Genomic DNA, 21,958 nt, shown 5'->3' on the forward strand with positions numbered 1-21,958 from the left:
ATGCCTCATTAAATATTGGTGTGTGAAAATAAAATATCATTTTTCAACAAAAATCATAAAAGCTTAAATACAAAATAGAGCTATTCTGACTGGGCTTCCTCAGTCATTTGGAAAAAATGACATTGCATAGAATGTATTTATGTCTTGGCTTCAAATGCTTCATGGCCTGGGAAAAGACAAACTTAAGAACCTAAGATCTAAATTAAATTAATGGCAAAATAAAGTCATCCCAACACCACACTTACTTAAGCTATGATGATAATTGGACCTGAAATTGTTTAAAGGCAACACAATCGCATGGCAGACAGCATGTGTCTGTTCACTGATTCTGCCCTGATTCTAAGGCATTAATAAATATTGATCTGAATCAGAAATGACTGTAGTCCTAAAATACTGAATCATTTGATCTCATGCTGCCTGATTGAGCTTGTTCTTCAAATAAATGTTTGCACACTGTAGTATATACGACTCATATGGCACTTTTGGATAAAAGCGCTATGTGAGCAGACCATTTAGTGCAGTTGTAGCTGAGGATTTCACACACTGTTCTTATTGCAACTTAAACTTTGCAAGAAAACCAACATGGAAGGTTCGTATCTAGAGGAAACACTGATAAAAATCAAAAGGTTTGGTTGAAAAGTGATTTTCTTAGACACTGACATTGTTGTAACAGTGGTTTCGGTGGCATTTAAATTACTAAGCAGACCATGTACCATGTCTTTCTTTTTTTTTTTTTTAAATCCTGCTTCTAGTTGAAATTCTTCTTCTGAATTGCAGATCAACATACTGCGGAACTAACTTCCTACCTTCTGATTTTGCAGTATTTTCACTACAGCCTGTGACCAGCCCTATATGAACATCCATGTATGCAGCAGTTCCTTGGTCCTCTTGAGGTCACATCTTCCCTCGGTTGTTGCAGCCATTTTGTGTCCATGGTGAGCATTTGATACTTTGTCCATATGAATTGGAGACAATAACCGTGGTAGACCACTGCTAGAATCCATCGTCGTAATCTCCATCACAGCCGTAATCTGGAGGGGAAGAGACACAAAATGACGTGATGGTTTAGTGACAATGTCCACACAGGAGGTAGTAATGCTAACTAGCTAGCTAATAGCTTTCTGTGGATATCAGGCTGATAAATTAAATTAATGTCGGTATACAAACTTTCAATTTCTGTCTTATGACTGATAAAGATAACATCAACAGACACTACGTAAACCTGAAGGGTAATGTTTGTCAGTCTGGAACCTGGATCCGCTCATGCATCTGTAAGATTTTTGCTAACTTAAGACTGTTGCACAAAATTGAAGCCTTTAGGGAAACTTATGGTAAAACCAATTCTCTGTAATGTGTTTTGGAATTTAAAACGGTGAGTGGAGCAGTGTCTGGTTGTAATGTTTTTTTAGACAACAATGGAGGTGTATGCATGAACCAACTTATCCAGGTCACAGACTGACATCATCCCATTAATGGACAGTACTCTACTTTAGTTGGGTGCAAAAGTGTGAATCTCTATTTTGAAAAGGCAAATGATGAAAGAACATTTGTACCACTTGAATGTGCAAAATTATTTAAGTGTTACATAAGAATAATGCACAATTAGTACAAATGTTCTTTCATCATCAGAAATGTATAAAACTTATGGTAACTTAAAGAAAATTATTGGCTGCCATTTCAAAATAAGGGGATGCAAACGTTTGCACTCAACTATATAGGAGGGACACAAAGGGACACACTGCTGTTTGACTGGATCAGCTGTGTTTAGCCAGTCAGATGATGGAGAAGCAGTGTGCAGGGCTGAGCAATCCACGCACAGATGCAAATTGTTAAGTAGAGAGGTCCACTTAAAATGTCCATCTAATCTATTTATAGCAAAGAGAAAAATCCAATCAGCTGTTTAATTAGCTTGCCAATTAGGATCTGTCACACACCAAACACATGCACTGATTAACGGGTCATTCAGTTTGCTTAGCTTTGAGCTTGAGATTACTAAGAAGCAGTGGCCACTAAAAATCTCAGTTCTTTTTGACACTATGTAAATACTTTTTCACATTCGTTCAGCTTCAGGCTGAACCATTTTTCTACAAAAATGATACCATATAAGACATTTGATGGTAGGTAATTAATATCAGGGTCTTAATATCCATCTATCAAGTGTTAGTTAAATAGCCTCTGACACAGGGACAACATGGGAGAATAAATATTGACAATTTATATATAATGTGCGATAATAAGGTCAGCAATTGTTATTAAGTCATCTTTATATATTGCATAATAAATTGCTAATTATTGGGAGAGTCTACTGTTAAGTTGTCCTTTTGGTAATGTTGCCATTTACATGGAGATAAATCCTCAATTTGAAATGACTATTTTATTCATTGTACACAGAGTGCTGCTTAATGACAGCTGGACTCATCTGAGTTTCTCACTGCATATACTAACTCCCCTTGCTTATGTCTAGTGTGAACAAGCTTCAGTCTCTGTGTTGCTGCCTGAGACCCTCCCTGCACTGACTGACTGAATGTTCTACCCAAGACACTGGTGGGCTTCAGAGCCACCTATCTGAAACAAAGAGCCAGCAGAGGTGGAACCACTCAGGCCAAATATGAGCCATGCGTGAGCTCCATACAGTGATGACTCTGTTCACCAGTGTCACGTCTCAGGTGAGTCCTGAGTATAGATGACACCTGGGTCAAAATGAAAGCGCTTGAGTGGGAACCTTCACATAACAACACTGTGGACAGCAGCAGCAAGCTAACACTTTCCTGGACTGTGCAACATACATCAGACGCCTCAACAGTGAAGTATACAGGAAACCCCCCCCCCCACACAGATCAATATTCATTATTTGATTCTCACCACCCACTGGAGCTCAAACTGGAAGCTATCAGAAGCCTACACTGCTGAAGGCAGGAGACGTGTCTACGAGGGCGTAGAGGAAAGAAAGGGAACACACACACACACACACACACACACACACACACACACACACACACACACACACACACGAAGCACTTAAATCCTGGTCCAAGGCTAAGAGTGGCTTAGTAAAATGCTCAAAGATCCAGTGACAGCACCTCTACAACTGAGGAAAACAAAACAGCAACACTGTCATTGCATATGCACTCACTTTATTAGGTACACCTGTACACTCTAATGCAATTTCTCAGTTTTGGCCCACATTAGAACTGCCTCTTAATATAATGCCAACACCCACCCTGACCTCCCAACAGGTAAAATGATAACCTTGTAAAAGTAGAATTCATGGCAGAGCAAAGTCAAAAGAATTAACACCGCATCCCTGTCTCAATGTCGCATATGCAGTTCTGACATTTAGGGAATAAAACCACCCTCTTCCCAAACTCATCAGGGAGAGAATCCAGGTGGATCTGCATCTTAAGGACAAAGGAAACCGCTTTGGGGACACGTTTCGTCCAGTGAAGACTGATGGTTTGAACTAGGACTTTAGGCACTGATCACCAGACACCACTTCCTGCATTAGCCACCAAATAGTCCTGACCACAGCCAGTTTAACAGTTCACACCTTGGACTCATGACCGTAAAGCCCCTATATGTGACCAGAAATATGATTTGGAAGTGGTTCACTTAAGACCTGAACAATTTAGATTTCTACAGAAACTTTTTTTATGATGCACATGTGGAACAAATCTGTACTAAACGTTTGCTTTCCTGTTATCAACAGCATCCAGTTGTACAGGGATTAAAACATTTTGTTTTTAAAATCATTAAATGAGTATTTCTTAGTTTTGGAGCATGTACCTTCTACATTTCTAGGCTTTTACTTTCAGCTGTCTTAATATCCTCAAAGTATCTGCATCATAACAGTAAAAGTGCTTCTGTTTTACTTTTGACATTCATAAAAGCTTCCATATCAATTTCAATATAAAACAAATTCTCTACTGCACTTTAAATTCCTCAATATTAATCTAATGTTCTTTTATCATGTTTTTGAAATACATTTTTGATCACACTTAAACACTGTTGGTGAAGTAACTACCAGCTCCAAAGGGCTGTTCTAATCTGGACCCTGACCTGTGACCCATCTTTCTTCTACAGGAATCAATTAAGCAGTTCAGGACATTTTACTGTTGCAGACCATCGACCAGCGATGCAAATGTACCAGGAGTCAGAGCAGAAACGCAGCCATGACCCAGAGACGCCGATTCACTAAAAAGCTCACAGCAAGATGTAGTTACTGTCAAATAAATTCAAATATTTAAATTAAGTGACGGAAAAATGAACCGCAAAGACTCACTGAGCCTCAAAAGGATCGTTTTCTAATCCAGCGATGTTGCAACTGACTAAACACAGGAGGTGACAGTTGTATTCGTCAGTTTCGGTGGAGGCATTTGCAGATTCTGAACCCAATCAAGTCCGAAACTCCTATTTTTGGATTTTATATATTTAGTCAAAATGTAACTGTTTTTACAGCCCAATGTTAAATTGTTTGTGGTTTTGTTTCACTGCTGCCCAACAAATGTGAGGACATAAATAAATCTGTAAATTGAATTACTACAGAATGTTAAGATAGAATCTTAGCTATGGTAACATTTAAGTTTGAACACTTGATTTTCTGTCTCTATATTATATTGAAATGTCCTGACTTACACAAATTAGAGTTTTTTTTTTTTTCTTCCGGTTCCAAGAAGGTGACTCTTTGGGGTGTGAAGTGAAGAGATCTGCCATCTGATTTGAAAATTTTAAAAATGTATGTAAATTAAGATGTCAAATAGTTTGTTTTTGGTTAAATATCTGCTCTACAGTTTTTGAAACTAATTGGTTTCATTATTTTTGTACCTACTTACAGACCAACATGTTTGAGCTTCAGACTTTAGGTTCCACAGATTATCAAACTACCACTAGGACCTGAAATACACCTGAAAAAGACCTGAAATACACCAGGCTAAATAAAACCATTTAAACTGACCGTTGCTGCCCATCAACTCCATGGCACTGACACAAGTTTCCTCTTCCTCGTCATCTTCCTCGTCATCAGCTGCTTCATCGTAGACGACCGGCCCGCTCTCCACCACCACCCCACTGTTGGGGGTCTCCACTGGCACCGGCAGGGGGTTGGAGTTGGCAACCTGCGCAAACAGGATATATTGTTGGTTGTGCGTTGAGCGGTAGTTTTAATATTTTTCTCGGCGTGACACATGGGATCCCCCTAGGAAATCTAAGCTAGATGTGCTCATATGCCCCACTTGCCTTTAAAATGATAACAATAATTACAGTGTGGTGTGGTAGTGCATGAAGTGAGTGAGCTGCAGGGCAGGTAGAACGTACACACTAAGGTAAAAATGTATTTTTAAATCTGTGCAGCATCTCCACATGACTAAACACAGCATCAACAGATACGAGACAGTTCATTATTATCTAATTTAAGACTCTTAAAAAAACTGCATCGTACTAAAAGGTCAGAAATTAATCAGAGCCTCGAGGCAGAAATACCCTTCACAGTTCATAAAAAGCCTGTGAAATTAAAATCAAAACGTTTAGGGTGAGCGTAGGGGCCAAACTGTAATTAGAGCAGCCCCCTTTTTTTTGTATTTCACCCTGTTCACATGGTCTCAGCTGAGCTGTCAAATGCTCATGAATAACAGTGCAACTTTCCCCCCTGGGCAACTGTAGGTGGTTCCAGTGTCTTTCCAGTAACGTGCTGGGTGCTAAAAACTGAGCCTCACATCAGAAACACAGCCGTTTGAAACGGGAGGGAATGTTGGCAGCACTGACAGACAAAAAAAAACAAGGGTTATAATAAAAAGTTGGGGCTGGTGGGGAGGGGGGGACAGAGAAGGGACCGTTTTCCAGCAGTGGAAACAACATAAAACTAATATCAGAGGAGCAGATTTAGAGTTGAGCAGCCAGTATGAATTTTCCACTTCACATTTTAGCACCTAGTACGAACCCAGAACAATAAATTAGTGTTGCTATTTGTTTTCTAAAATATATAAATATAACAGACATACAAAAAGTGGAATGAGTGTATTAACGCCTGCCAATGTTTTTTCTTAAACCTGATTTTAAGCAAACTGAAATGGAATTTACATTGTATTTTTGTGGCTCCTACATAATCCCCAGTTTTGCATAGCTGCCACAGCATATTGTCAGAGATGAAGGCCTCATTCCAGCCCATCAAATGTCACAAAAACAGCAGCTGCTGCACAACACAGCCTGCTCTGCTGCCACACATTAAATGCTAAGTAAATGTACCTGCAAATCTCTCCGGGATCCAGTTAGATGCTGCTGCGCTATTTACGTTTCAACACAACACCACAATCTACCGTGACACACAGCACCTACAGTTTAACCCGTCTCTTGTTCCCTAACGTGTAAAACCGGCACTTTGGCAGCTGCTGTCAGTCAACACAGGCATTAAAAAAAGTAAATTATTTTCTGCTCAGACCAATGGAGTTTTCCTCCTACTTGAAGTCAGACAATAAGAAAGTATAATAAGTTACTTTACATAGACACTAGCAAACGCACGATTAATCATTAATAACCCAAATGTTCACACATACGGTAACAGAAGCCTGAGGTGCAGCTGCTTCACTCGTAAGTCGCTTTGGATAAAAAGCGTCTTCTAAACGATTAAGTGCAAATTCCCAATACGTGTCAACTGAAATCCAGCTGTGCTGCTGAACACCACCCGCTGTGAGCTACAGATGCAACCGGACGAAAGTTGACGAAAGCTGCGTCTAATGCAAATACGCTCCGGCGCAGTTCAGCTACTGCGGCGCAGGAGCCAAATGGAGAGAATTTACGAACCAACCACGAGTAATTCTACATTAAAAAAGAGAACGACGACTTTTGAAAAGAAATGTACCACAAACGCCCAGTGGGAGCAGAGCTTATCCGTGTTTTCATCCCCTCACTTTGAAATGGCAGAAACGGCAAAGCAACAAATTGAGTTTTTATTTTATCGGGAGATGCAAACTTTTGCACCCAACTACACAGAACCCCCCCAGAACCACAGCTCCTCAGTATGCAGGCTGGTACAAACTGGACATTTTAAACAATCATCTGTCACTGACGGATGATTTGAACCTGAGGTCTCCTCTTGTACCATTGTAGCTGTGAGCACAACATGTGAATATACTTCTGCTGCCAAAATGAACAATCCAGATTTGCGTACATGTGCACTGACAGTTGATTCAAACCACTAGTTTTTAATACTTTACTGCTGCATGTCAAAGAAATTTCCCCTCGGAAAACCAGCCACCTCTGTCCTCATTCTTCCATCTCACTTTTATTTATTTTTCTCTGCGATGAACTCTACAGATCGGAGGAGGCAAAAAGACTATTAGAGCAGGCAGGAAAGGCGTTTCTTTGTTTTTTTTTTTTTTTTTTATTATCCATTTTTACCTGCCTTATGCTTCACACACCTAATGATGCACAATTCTCTGGAATAAAAAGAATCTACATTTCAGCAGAGGAAACCAAACATCGAGTTTTTACCGCAGTGACAAAAATGAAACCTGCACATTATCTCGCTCCTTGCAGCCATAGTTAATTATAAAGCTGAAACAAGAAGCAGGTGGAGGGTCCACAGTGTGATGGAGATATTTCTGTTCCTCAGCAACAGCCTGCTAGAGTCCCTGCTGGGGCCCTTCGTATCTGTCTTGTCCTCCTGCCATCGTTCCTTCCAATTTGTTTTTCCATTTCCTCCTCCTGTCCTTCCTTTCCTCCCACCTTATTTTCTCCATCCCTTGTCTTTTGTTCTACCCACCGCTTCCTCACTCCATCCTTTGTCCCTTTACTGTAAATACTGATGCTCGTTTTGGCTCCAAGTCGCCCAGTTTTTTTTCCTTTTCAAAGCATCCAGATTATGATCAAAGCCCAACAACAATACAGTTAGAAAAAGGCCATTTAAAAATCTTACATGAACCTAAAACCCTTTTTACTTTCACTTCCTCTCACTGGATCCCTGCCGACTTTAACCTCACCGTGTTGTAAAGAGGCTCCTCATCACAGGAGCTGGATGCCTCATTAACTGTGGGTGAACACAGGTGGCAATGTGAGGATATAAAAAAAAATAATTGAAAAGAAAACAACAGCATAAACACTGTGCTCCAGACTAATTAGGAGGTGAGAGCTGTTAAATGAATCAGAATGGAGGATCTGAGAGAGGAGAGAAAGCTATGGAGAGGGACAAGAGAGCCGTTTTTCTGTTGGTGTGAGCCATTCAGGCCTTACTCCTCGTATTTATACACAGATATTGCTGCAATCCAAATACCCTATTAGATGCAGATACTCAGACACAGTGAGCTCAGTGTGTAAACGCTCTAATGTTTGAGTGTCAGTGCTTTAACAAGACAACTGCTTGTTAGGAGTGAATGCAGCCTGAACCAACTACAGGAAACAAGTGCTCGGGGAGGTTTATGGGTGTAAAGATGTTGACATCCGATAGCCTGCAGTTCCTCGCGCATGGAACTTAACTGAGAGCAAAGCACAGCCTGAATTATCGCTCATATGCAGCCATTCAGCGACCTAGACAACAGGTCGGGTTTTTGGGGTTTACTTAGTTTGTAGAAAGAAGGCAAAAAGAAAAAAATATTACAGATTTCAAATAAAACCAGCATATTCAGGCCCAATTATTGAATTAAAATTCAGCTTTTTCTGTGCCAGTGTTGTCTCAAAAACCAGCTGTCTGTATCAAAGCAGCAGTGGAATGGAAGGCGTCTGTTCCCTGAACGGCTCTGAAATACAGAGAGACAATCGTGCAGGCACAAGATGTCTGGTCAAATTACAGCAACTAAATGTTGGGGAATATTGTATAATAATACTAAATTATTGTGGGAACATTTTACCCACTGAAGTGGTTTTTAGTAGTTTTTAGACAAAAATAGAACTTACAGCACAAACAGGACTTTGGTGTCTGAATGAAAGTGCGTTTAAATGCAAACATTTAAATAACAGCTAAATATTTACAAAAACTTATGTATGTATTTATACTTATGTTACGACGCTTGAAACCAGCCAAACATCCTCCTTACAATCAGGTCATCTTTCACTGACTCTGACCAAGTTAAGCTTTACAGTGTTTCTGTCACTGTATGGATTTGTACAACTCAAACTTCTTCAAAACTCCGGTTACAAAGTCCCGTTTCCATGTGCGACATAAAAGTTTTGATTCTTCGAAAAATGCTGAGTTGGTGATAATGTGATAATTTGTTTTTAGATGGAAAGCAGCTCCGCCCTCCACAGGATTTCATGTCCTGGTGTCTTGGGTGAACGAGGTGGTCGCTGTATTTCTACTGGATGAGCTAGAAACTCTGCACATCATGCATCAGCTTCTCTGACGACTCCACTTCAAATAGACCCAGCCATCAATTGCCATAAGCAGCCTACAGCTGCAGCACCAGAGTGACTGTCTGCTGTTCTTCTGTGACCTCATCAGCGCTTTCATATTTCTAAGCTCCTCTGAAAATTTCTATATCTTCAAATGTGATGATGAGGGGAAAGGGCAGCCGGAAGAATCTGGGCCAGGCTCCGTTGGCAGAGATAAACTTGTTACTCCTCCTCTGTTTTGTAAACTGATCATTTCCTTCCTTGCCTGGTCTGAATACGAGCAGAGTAATTGCTGGGTCACAGATAAGGGTGACGGATATCAGTTCATGTTGAGCATCAAACAGAAGGGGCTTGGAAAGCCACAACATCTCTTTTCCATCTGGGCCTGTCGCTGCAATGAAATGGCAACATTACATAACAGGAACTGCAAGGCGAGGAGCAGCTTCAGCCAATGGCGATGGCAGTTTGCTTCCATTTCCCAGGGGAAGCTGGGGTGGGGGAAGGGGGGGTTGCTAAGTAACAAGCCTTGTTGACCCGGCCCCTTGTGGCAATGTTTTCTTCCTGGTTGACGGAGCCTGAGCTCCCTGAGCTCCTCCATTCAGAGCTGCCAACAGCACATGGAGGGAGACAAAGGCTGGGAGAGGACGAGGAGGACAGGGGACAGACGAAAGGGTGGGAAGGAATGTGGAAATATGAAAAGAATAGCAGAGGCTGTTGTACAGCAAAGAGTAGCTGAATTCACCCAAAAACATGATCCTAAATGTTAAAACTATGCAGAGAAATGTTTAACATAATCCACAGCTGTTGTACAAAGCACTCTGCTGGACGTTTCTTGGGGGTCACAGGTGACTTTTTGCCTTCACTTTTACAGGATGTAGTTTTTGCTCTGCCTCTAAGACACAGTGACTCATCTCACACAGGACAGTTTAGGATCACGTAACCCCGTGTGGGCCGAACACCAAACTCCTGTTGCCTCTTTATCAGAGGTGGAAGCGGATCTCGTCTGCATTGGGCTTTTTAAGCACGAAAACCCCGACTTTGCTTTTTATCAGTAATTATTCATTAGAAGTCTGATTGAGAAGTCAATGGACTAGAGGAATAAAGAATTTGACCAGGTACTTGTAGCTGTAGCAGAGTACAGTCTTAGCCATGCACATGCACGCTGCCTCTTTTCTTTGTGGACTGAAGAGGAAAAGTGTGAAGCAGGTTTAGAAAACCAAATTTAAGAATTCTTCAGATCCTTTAAATGCATTGAGGTCCAATTTAAAATCAAATTAAGAAACAAAGTTAGAAACTGGCCTATTTCTCTGTGAAGATGTGTCCTGAAAGCTGTGAAGCTATAAATGTACGGAATGAGGACATCCGGAAATTAACTGTTCAAAGACGTCAAAGTCTAAGTGGGTTCTGTGAGGCTGATGGGACATATATTGTACCACTAACCTTGTTCTTTCTGGATTCATCGAAAAGCCGGCGACCGGCCAACAGACGCCCATCACTGCAGGGTAATAAAGAGGACCTCTAAAAATGCTGTTTAAGACATTTTTATGTTCAAGTTCAGGGCTGTATTTATTTTAAGACCCTGGTGGTTCTTCAGGAGCAGTGAACAGCCTGGAGGGAGGCAGGCAGTGAGCGAGGAGCAATAACAGAAGGGCAAACAAAGACAAAGTGTGGTTCACCTCTCACACGGCCTGACCGGAGATTTATTTATCCCTGTCCGCTCTGCAGGACATCCCAGCAATCAGCTTTTAATGGTGCACCCGAAGAGACTGACGTGGAATCGCACTGTGCCTCCAGGTGCTGTCTGTTAGTGTCACAGCCTCATTATGTGGAGCCAGAAAGCCTCTGGCTTAGTGTTTGTCTTTGACACCGTGTTTGGAAGCAGTTACAGCATAATGCAGTATTTTATAATCTTCCATTTACACAAGTTTGTGTGCGTATATAAAACTTGATGCGTTTTTCCTCTGGGTCATTGAAAGCATATTGATGAGCCACAGAGTTGCACTGGGTTCAAGTACTCACTGGAACACAAAGGTGTAATAATCTGCTCCTGCAAATAGTCCCTCACAAACATCTGCTAAGAACTGCAGAGCCCAGCGATTTTAGGAAAATACTCCGCTTTTTAAAGAAATGAAACTTCTTTTTAAGCCGAGCTAACGTTTACTCATTCAGAAGGATCCAATGACGAACTTGGGGCCAAGCCAACGTAATCACATTCAGCATTATGGACAGTGGTTTTATCAAATACTCAAACAGTGGTGGGTGACCACCCCCATGTTACACTGCAGTCAGGTGACACTTAGCTTTGGGGAGTGGAAGTGTGCTGGTAGTTTAATTACATTCATATTTGCATAGGGCTCAAATTACTTTCATCTTTGTTGTGTATTCAGCTACCAAAACCTACAACCAGTTTAGGGCTATGAATGGAAAGACATTTGTATTTTATGACAAATATATTTGAAGCAGCTGGATTTGTCAGCTCACCTGTAACAAATGTGTGTAGTTTTTAACCTTTTGAATTTTTTTCACCCCACTGTCACCTAGAACTTGCTCAAGGGAGAATTTGGGCTCTTTGTCTAATTGTGTAGGCTGTTGACCTTTTAACCTTTCAGTTGTTGTTGCTTTATAAAGGAACCGGATTAAAACCAAACTTTAATAAACTTGAGGTGAAATCACGTTGGTTTTTGCTAGTGGTGAATGAATGTTCAGATATATTAGTTCATGCTATTTTCGAAGTTACCTGGCAAACTGAGCAGCAGTATGATGGTTAGATAACGATGATTGGTGTTGCAACACTAACTCGATGATGGTGTGTTCGAGAGGGGAAAGCAAAGCTGAAGATTTCTGTCCGAGTTACTGACTTGTGTGTATGTGCAGAAGATGTGAGGACCGTTATAGCTGCTCACCTGCTCCACAGCGAGCTTCTTGTGGGGCTGCCCGGTGATAAACGGCTGCAACCTGCAACACAAACAACACATCATCAACGCCACATGTTTCACCTCCTAATATCTGCTTTATTTACTCCTCATCCTAAAGAGAAATGTTCCACGTGTTGCTGTATTCTGTACAAATGGTGCTTCTTGTCCATCTGTGTCCTGGATTATTGGAGCCTCCGTATATAAATACAATTACATTGGAAGCTTTGTAGACCGTGGACATTAGCAAATCACACTGACTGAGTTAGTGCTGGATATTTGTATTTAACAGTTGAATGGGTAGTTTGGCCTTTTAGGATCCACCCCCTCAGGTCTGTGTGTCTAGTATGGAGCAAATGCCTGAAAAAAGGGAAATACACAGCTTTATTCTGTCTACATTTAAAAACCAGAACCACAGAGTCGTGGCCAAAAACATTAGCACCTCTGCATTTCCGTCAGAAAATGCAACCCTCCTCTCAGAAAACTGAGTATTCACGTATCACATTTGCACCGGAACAACACAATAATAAAAAACAGAAGAAAAGTCCAATCTGATACAATTCCACACAGAACCCAAAATAATGCACTGGACAAAATGATTGGCCCCTTAACATTTGGTAGAACCCCCTAAAGGAAAAATAACTGAAATCAATGGCCTCCTGTAACCATGAATGAGTTTCTTCCACCTCTCTACCAAAATGTTGGACCACTCCTCTTTTGCAAAGGAGTCATTCTTTAGTCATTCAGATTTGAAGGACTTCTCCCAGCTGCTGATTTGAGATCTGTCCACACGTGTTCTATGGGATTCAGATCTGGACTCATTGCCCCAAAATTCTTTGGTAACTATCAGATTTCATGACACCATTCACACAGTCAAGGCGTCCAGTGCCAGAAGCAGCACAGCAACCCCCCAAACATCTTTGAACCTCCACCATGTTTGACTGTAGGGACCGTGTTCTTCTCTTTGAAGGCCCCATTTCTTTTTCTGTAAACGGTGCCATGATGTCCTTCACCAAAAAGCTCCACTTTTGTCTCATCTGTCCACAGTACGTTCTCCCACAATGATGTTGGCAAACTCCAGTCTTTCTTTTTTGTGCCTTTGTGTCAGCAGTGGTGTCCTCCATCATTCAGATGGTGTTGGATAGTGCGAGCTGACACTGCTGTTCCCTGTGTCTGCAGATCCGCTGGAATTGGTTTGGAAGTTAATCAGGCTCTTTAACCACCTTTCCAACAATAATGCTTGTAATTTTTCATTCATTTTTCCTCTTTCGATCTCTGTCCATGTTTTTCCACTATTTTTTTCTCTCAGATCCACAGACGCCTCTTTACACTTCTTTCTTTTCTCCATGCTCAATGTGACGCAACACAAAGGTTGAGTCGACTTTTCTCCATTTAAATGGTTCCAAGTGTGATTACTGTATTACTCACACCTGGTACTTGCCACAGGTGTGTCTACATACAGATTCCAGGAGCATCACATGCTAAAAAACTATTATTTCTTACAATTTTGTCCTGTCCATTTTTTGAGTTCTGTGTACATTTTTTACGAAGCTCAGACTTTTCTTCTGTTTTTCTTGTGCTGTTCCAGTGCAAACAAAAAACAATACGCACGTCAGTACCAGAACATTTGCAATTGGAACAACTTTCTGACCGAATTGCCAGGGCACCGATATTTTTGACGTATGTAGGCCAACTCAGAAGTCAGCATCACCCTAGTCCCTTTGTGAAGAGCATCTCCCTGAATGAAACCTGTACACTTGTTTGTCATGGAGGGAAGGTGGATTCTGCAGATAGCAGCACGTTTCTGATTTCTGAAGCCAAAGTAAAATCCCCAGAGGTAAAAAGCTATTGTTAGGCTATAAACTACACCATGATAATCACCACAACAATTTAAAAAGGCTATGGGAACTAATAGAAATTGGATTGATGAGCAGGTGAGTCTTCGTTTTCATGTTCCTAACGATTTAGACACTTTCTTAGCAACATTCATGTTAAACACAGCCACACCTATAAAAACATGTTGTAGAATAAAACAGGAAAATCTCTTGGCCTTGTGTCGACCACAGACTTTAGTTATTTATAAAAGTTTTTTTTCCATCTGCAACGTATTTGTACCTCCAGTAACAACCCGCCGTGACAACAACACTTAGATAAATCACTGCTTCCAGTAGTAGCTGCTACCTCACTGTCACCACTAGACAAGCTTCAATTATTCTGACCTTTATCTGATTTTTAGTTTGCGTAATAATAGTTTGATCTTTCCAGTCAATCCTGAATCAAACACTTTCACTGTGGCATGAAACACAGAGGAACTCAGCTATCCCCATTTTAAATAATGGCTACGCTATACATGACCCCGGAGTCATGTTGCTGTTGGAAATGAAGATCATTATTCACAGCAAAGCACATTCTGAAATGCCAGCAAGTCTTCAACAGATTTTATGAACCTCTCAAAGCCCCAAAGTAATGATATTCATTTCCTGACATTATTTTTCCAGACGTTAGAAGACAATAAAATCTTTCACTCTTTTCAGATTACATTTCATTGTTCACCTTAGCAGCGAGGACATTCTGTCTGTTCAGCCTTGATCCTCATGGACATGTTTTTAAAGTTTGTTTCCTGAGGCCCGGCGAACAGTACAGGAACTGCAAGGCTTGTAGAGGACGACACTGAACCCCAGATCCTCATAATTACTTAACGAAAATTTTACCGCACGTTTACCGATGTTTTGCAGTGCTGCTGTCAACCTCCCATCATAATAGTAACACAAAGTGATCGATTTCATTGTTAACAGATATCTGACTACAAACCACACTGAACAAGATTCAGTGGGTTTCATCCTTAGGGACATTTGGCTTTCAGTTATTGTAACATTACTAGTTATAGTTGGAAACAATCATAAATGAATAAAAATGAGCGCTGAACATTAACATTCTGCTTTTTACAAATAATACATATATTCATTACACTCTTTATTACAGGATTTACTGTCGACACAATATAAGTTGAGGATTTCATTAAGATTACTACGGCTCGTCTCTCTTGGCTGCAGGCGACCATCTCAAAGGCTGGCAAGTGATGGGAACCCAAGAAAAAAAAAAATGGTGTGAATGTGAAATGAGAGCCAACTGTGACTGACAGGCCGACACACCGACTGTGAGCACAATCTCTTCCTAGACAGTCGCAGAGATAATCAGTGATGAACGTACCACCGACGGTAATTCCTAAGCAGCCGTCCCAACGCCCCACTGCCTGGAATTAGCATCATTCCCGGAGGCTCCCCACCCGCTACCCTGCCCACCCGGCCCGGATCTGAACCGTCCCTGGGGGCTTACAGTAAGCGCTCAACTCTCACTGATAAGAGACAGAGTGCGAGTGAGCTTTTAATTAATCTGCTTTAACCAGGGGAAAAGGGGGAAAGCCGAATATAGGAGCAGGGAGAGTGAGGGTAACAGCGACTGTGGCATCTTCACCCCCAACACTACCCCATTCTTTTTCAAAGCTCATTAAAAAACCCAGCCAGGCTGGGGCATCGCTCCCCGCTGAGCAAACTATTCAGGGCTCCGTACATGTGCTAGACTAGACTCGCTCCCCTGGGCCCTGACCCCAACACTGCAGAGAGGGAGGACAGGGTGAAAAACAAAATTGGGACAAAGAAATAAAGAATGGAAATGGATGAAAAGCAATGAGGAGGAGGAGAAAGGTTACAAGGAGAAACTGTAAAAAAAGAGAGAATAGATTGGGGGGTTAAAGAGAATGAGATTAAATGTGACATTAATTCCAATTGTTGCTGACCTACATGTGACTGCAATCAAATTGGGCTCCGTAATCAATATAACACGACTAGTTCCCGCTCAGGCACTGACAGATTTAAACACCTGTAGGGAACAAGGTGGTGCATTAGCAACACGACGCTGCAATAAATTACACCAAAATGGAATCGGTGAAAAACCTTTGTCTCAAACAGATCAAAGTTTAACAGAGTTTGGATTAAGTTTTCATCCCCCTACAATGAAATGGCATGAATGAAATAATGAGATAAGCTGTGGGCACTATTAGCATCCTCACCTCAGGATGAATTATAATGACTTTGGTGACTGATTTTATTGATTTTAATGTCTCCAATACTCTAAGATTAAAATAAAGGATACTGACTGAGGTGCTGCAGCATCTGAACAAAAATAACCTCTAACCGTAGCAGTAAAAGTAAAAACAAAGCTACATAGCTTCACAACACAAATCAGTTGTGAACATCAGCCTCAGCTGGACTTTGTGCTCATTAAAAATGTTTGCAAGTCTGCCGAACTTAAAGCTACAATATGCAACGTACTGTTAGAGCTAGCGAGAGAATCAATCGGTACACTGCTCCACCAAACCCCACCTCGCCCTGCTTCTACCATCTGCTACAGTCCACAAGAAGCTGCAAAACGATTGATCCAGCACAAGTAACTGAAATTCTGGAAACTGAAACTTAAAGGCCATCATGGTCCCAGGACTGAGGAAAGTCTCTACAATAAGAGACATTTTTACTTTAAATATTTAAAAGGCTACGTATTGTAACTAAGCAAAGCATAAACCATAACCCACTGTCTGCTGTAATACTCTGGTTTAATGCGATTCAACTTATATTTATATATATATATATATAACACAATTTTTACAGAATATAGTCAAGACTATAAAGATGTAGAGAGAAAAGCCAACAAATCCCATTTAGTAGCTCTGGGCAACAGTGGAGAGGAAAACCTGCCTATAATGGAAGAAACCTCCAGCAGAACCAGGCTCAGGGTGGGCGGCCATCTGCCTTGACCTTTAGAAATTCTGTGGTATAAGAGCTGATAAGGTTCCGACTGAACCACAAGACACGAGCTTTCATTCGAAAGGCTTCCTCATCCTTTTGCTATGTTGTGTTTTTTTTTCAACTCACTTTAAGTCATGTGGCTGTTTTCGGTTCTAAGAGAATTAACATTGAAAAACGATAATTAACTGGTTACTCATGAAAAAAAATAAAAATGTGTGGACTGCTCGGCTCTTTAAGGTCATCCAAATCAGCAGTCACACACACACACACACACACACACACAGAATAAAACAGCGAGCCAAATTGAAACTGACCTTCCACTTGTACAAATATTTTCATTTGTGCTACTTGCAGATGAGTCTCTGGAGGCTTAAACACAGATTTTCTGATGAAACCAGCAGCTGCACACGCAGTCTCACCAACGTACGTCTCATGTCTCTTTACCACATTCACCTCCCCCATGATTTCCTTTCCTGCTTAACAGCCATTTTATTGGAATTTCACCCCCTTCTGTGTTACAGACATTGGAATCACTGTGCGACGTGCTGTGACTCTTCTCATTTACATTATCTGCAGCGTTTGCAGGTCTTTCTGATGTTTTGCTGGTGTCCTGCTTGTTAGTGTTGAGGGGAGATGTTTCTACAAGCTTGACTGCATCTGTTTCTGAACCTCTTTCCAGTTACTGCTTCTGTGTTTCAGCTCCGCGTGATGTAAAGCGAATCGTTTTGTTATTCATACGATAATCCAATCAATAACGTAATGACAGGAAGGACGAGACCGAGCGGGGGAATAATCTGCAAACGGGGGTCGAATCAAATTAGCTCTGCGATGCGCTTGCATGTAAATAAAAGATGACGATAATCTGCGCTTCCAACTTGTTTTTCCAGCCGGGCACTGGATCCTTGGAGGCACATGCACACACAAACACACTGCCCCCTTCAACACAATTAAATCATAATCACAGAAACCCACACACGCAACTCTGGTGCCCACTAGTACTTTCCCAGGCACAAAAGTACTCACAAGTGTACAGAAGGACGCGCACAGACACACACACATGCAGCCCGCATATATAGACACACAATGCAGACTCACACAGTCAGTCACTTGATTGTGCAGAGTGGTGTCCATTCAGGCTGCAGTGCATTGTGGGCCGCTGTGCGGCTTGGCAGGAGGAGACGCACATTCAGCCAAAAGGACTGATTGTGTTTTCTTCTCTTTTGGCTGATCCACGGAGCACTGACCCCATTCACCACACACACACACACACACACAGTAACCCAGTACTGCTAATTCACAGGGGATATGATTATATACAGTTACTGGCCACTTCATTAGCTACACCTGTACAATCTGATAAGATTCAGTGGCTCTGGCATGAATTCAACGTTACAACCTGTCAGAAAGGTGATGGTCAGAGTGGGTGGTGGAGTTGCTTCAAATTAAGAGCTGGTTCTAATGTTTTGGACAGGCTAAAATGACAAGCAGCACTTTTTGTACTCTGTGGTGGTGACTGTTCATCATTAGTGGGTCAGAAGCACTTCATGGTGTCACGTCACGGTCGGACTCAGCCAGTAAACTGGTCATACTGTGGATGTCAGGCCTTATTTGGGTTGTTGAAATATCACTAAATGTCTCATATTCGTGATGGGTCAGACAATACTGAAGCTGTGTGTATCTGTGCGTGTGTCATGTACACAGCTGCCGATACAGCTGCTGTGTCCTAAAGGCAGTGAAGCGCCAAATTGTGTTTATTGGGAAGCTTCTGACTGTATTTGTGCTGAAAGGAGGAGAGGAGACTTTGTTTGGTGCTGTTTGCATTCGTTTGGGTTTCGTCATCCCGCACTGATATTTATGGAACCCTGGAGAAGGACATGTCTCCAGTCTGGGATCATTTTCATCGTATAACACCAAATAAGGGGTTTTTCTTTGCCGTTTCCCGCTTTTGCTCGGTTTTCATCTGAGTCGATTATGTCCAAATGTCTTTCTGGTGGACTATTAGCTTCTTTTCCCCCCACATTTGAGTTTTATTTGCAGGTTAAAAGATGGCTCAGCTCCACAGAAACAGGAGCACTTCATCAATGCACCTCTACAAACTGCACCTTGTGTCCAGAGCAGGAGAACTGGTGCTACAAAAAAGCTACAGAAGCTTCTCTTTCCTATTAAAAATGTGTAAACCTGCCTTTTCCACTCACATAAGGACACAAGCTGCCACGTTCACTTACTTTTCATCAATGGCAAGAATTTCACATAAACTGTTTGACATAATATTATTTGTAGTCATTATTACTTTGGTTATATTTAAGCTAACTGGAATATATACATTTCTCTCTCATGCAGTTAGCACTGGTTATGGAAACAGGACCATTCATCCACATGTCAGAACCAAGTTCAGTCTCTACGCTGCCTGCATTGTTTTTACTAATCAAGCAGATGTTGCTATTAAGAGACAAACCAACACAATTGGGGAACTGAGCCCTACACTCCATGAGGGGTCTTCTACCCATCGCTCTCTCACATTCTCAGGGCTCCACCTGGGTAAGTAGACACATTCTGATTAATTTGGGAGATTATGTGACATCACTTCTTTACAGCTGTACTTTCAAAAAGTACAAACGACAATGTGTCAAGTGAAACCATCACAGCATCTTCATGTGGCAGCGCTTCAAACAGCTGATTGGAGGGGGGGGGGGGGTTAATATTAACATCCTAACTATGCCACTTTTTCCTCCTCACTGCCCCCTCCCCCAACACACACCCATATTTAATAATAACCCAGCCATGGCTGTCCGATGAGAGCTGTGGCATTTCTTCAGACGGATGGGATTTGTGGCTCATTTTGGGCTCGGCTGCGTTTTGGGGGCCGTGACTGCTCGTGAACAGAGATTAGCCGCCATTGAGACGGGCGGCTGTTGGCAGCACTCACACATTGACGCGTGAGGAGAAAGATATGCAATGCAGCTTTTTGTTTATTGTGGTAACTCCTGAGCCATTTTCTTAAGACACGAAGCAAAAGGACAATGTGTGAGACATTAACTACGGTCATTTTCTAAACTAATATTATCCACAATCCACATACAGACACTAAAACCAACAATGAGTCATATTTTGTCTGCAACCTGGATTAGATTGTTCCTCTGTGCTGTAAACATTTGCTTCTGTCCAAAATGGATTCACCACACATCAGTGAGACACTCTACTCCCCCTTATTGGGACATAAAAAATAAATAAGAAGAAATTACCCCCCAGTGGGTCTTAATTCCCGTAATTGCTGAAGATCTCGTGCTTGCGCAGTCGACCGTCCTGAAACAGTTGAACAGATTTATGTCAAATTTACGTCAACTGCTTATCTAAGTATTTTGGATTAAAGAAACCTGTCATCCAGTGGAGTGTTTAATTATTTTTGGACAGCAAGAGAAGTTCACCTCACAGGATGTGGACTGACAGATGTTACATGTGAGCAGAGACTGTTCATTGTTTAATGTCTCTACGGAGACGACTGACAATTCGGATTAATTTAGACAATGACATTATCCCTCAATCTTCCAAGTTCCTGAATCTTGTTGTATCTGCAGTTAAGACTTTCATTCTCCTCTTTTTCACCCTCAGTGTTCGTATTCTACCGGTTTCACGACAGTCGCATGATGAAGACCGTGTCAACACATGCATTCTCACCATGAGAGTTCTCTGGACACAGACACACACACAGGTCGGTCAGACATTACATGGACTTTGCTGTGGGAAGATGGCAGGCTGAAGTCAGTTTAATGTCCAATGTCCAAATGACTCAGACATTTTTGTTCTCTGACACAGCTCCAGTGCGTAGATGAGCTGAAAACCACTCGTGTGTTATAAAGCAGTGTTGCCTGTTGTCAGAATCTGGTTCCTGACCAAAGGGGAGGACCACAGTGTTTCACGCCACTAATCGCACAAATGGGGAGGATCACATGCTTTTAACACACATTTACACATCAAGTCTGAGGAATCAAAGACACACACACACACACACACACACACACACACACACACACAGAGTCTTCTTACAAAGCCTGACATTGCGTTGACAAAGTTCCGCTTGATTTCTTAAAGCAACTTTAGAAAAATTTGATCTTAGACACGCGGCAGTACTCAAATTACATGATTTGACATAATGCTCAAACTTCAAACCTCTATGTTTCTGGCTGCATCTGGTGCAGTGAAATTGCCCTTTAACCTTAACCAGATCTGTGTCTTCTGCTGTCATTCAGCTGTAACTGCGACAAAGCCAAAGGAAAAAAAAAACCGTGTGGACATTGTCCAACTACACAGCAGAGTTGCAAACTGAAGCTTTAAAATGTAGGAAAATAAAGGTAAAGGCAGGAAACTAAAAGAAGTGGGCACTAGAACTAATTGCAGGCATTGACCTTTTTAAGTTCGTTACCCAGTAAAAGAGTTGTGTTTCTCTTATGAAATTTTACCACCATAACCGTCTTTGAAACTACATAAAAAACAAAAAAATGTCTTTGATGAGATAAGATCAAACTAATGAGTTTATGCATGTAAATGTAAGCAGGGAAACACAGACAGGCCCTTTCATCCCAAGGGAAATTATGTTGAGAGAAATAAGATAAAAATAAAATGTTAGTAATAAAAAGCTCTAAAACTAAAAGTAATTAAATAAAACCAGATTGTAAATAGGAACAAAAGATGAAAATCTAATAATATCCATTAAACAAACCAGATGTTCTCAGCTTAAATGTGAAGAAAATACAATTGTGGTCAAAAGTATGTAGAGACACAGACTGATATACTTTAGACGCTGGTGCATTTTCTAAATGTGTTGATTTGTGTTCAGATCCTGTTCTATAATGCTAACGACTCTTCAGGAAGGATTTGATTTTCATTGTTTGGGTTGAACAACTGGTCACCGACCGGGAGCTCGATCTTTCC

At 41.4% G+C, this 21,958-nt stretch overlaps 1 protein-coding gene across 2 annotated transcripts in view; it reads right to left on the minus strand.

The window, feature by feature from the left end:
* Nucleotides 1–746: 746 nt before the first annotated feature.
* The window catches only part of brf1a (BRF1 RNA polymerase III transcription initiation factor subunit a), a 103,117-nt gene continuing 81,905 nt past the window's right edge, over nt 747–21,958 (minus strand). The window contains exons 17-19 of one of the 2 annotated variants that reach the window (XM_067479394.1): nt 12,219–12,270; nt 4,952–5,111; nt 747–1,031 (exon numbers count right to left, since the gene is read on the minus strand). In XM_067479394.1, coding sequence (XP_067335495.1) covers nt 994–1,031; nt 4,952–5,111; nt 12,219–12,270 — 250 coding nt within the window. In that variant the 3' untranslated portion in view covers nt 747–993. The remainder of the gene's footprint in view (nt 1,032–4,951; nt 5,112–12,218; nt 12,271–21,958) is intronic. The other variant, XM_067479395.1, reaches the window with a different exon arrangement.

The sequence above is a fragment of the Channa argus genome, chromosome 16, assembly GCF_033026475.1.
Source record: "Channa argus isolate prfri chromosome 16, Channa argus male v1.0, whole genome shotgun sequence".
NCBI classification, from domain to species: Eukaryota; Metazoa; Chordata; class Actinopteri; order Anabantiformes; family Channidae; genus Channa; species Channa argus.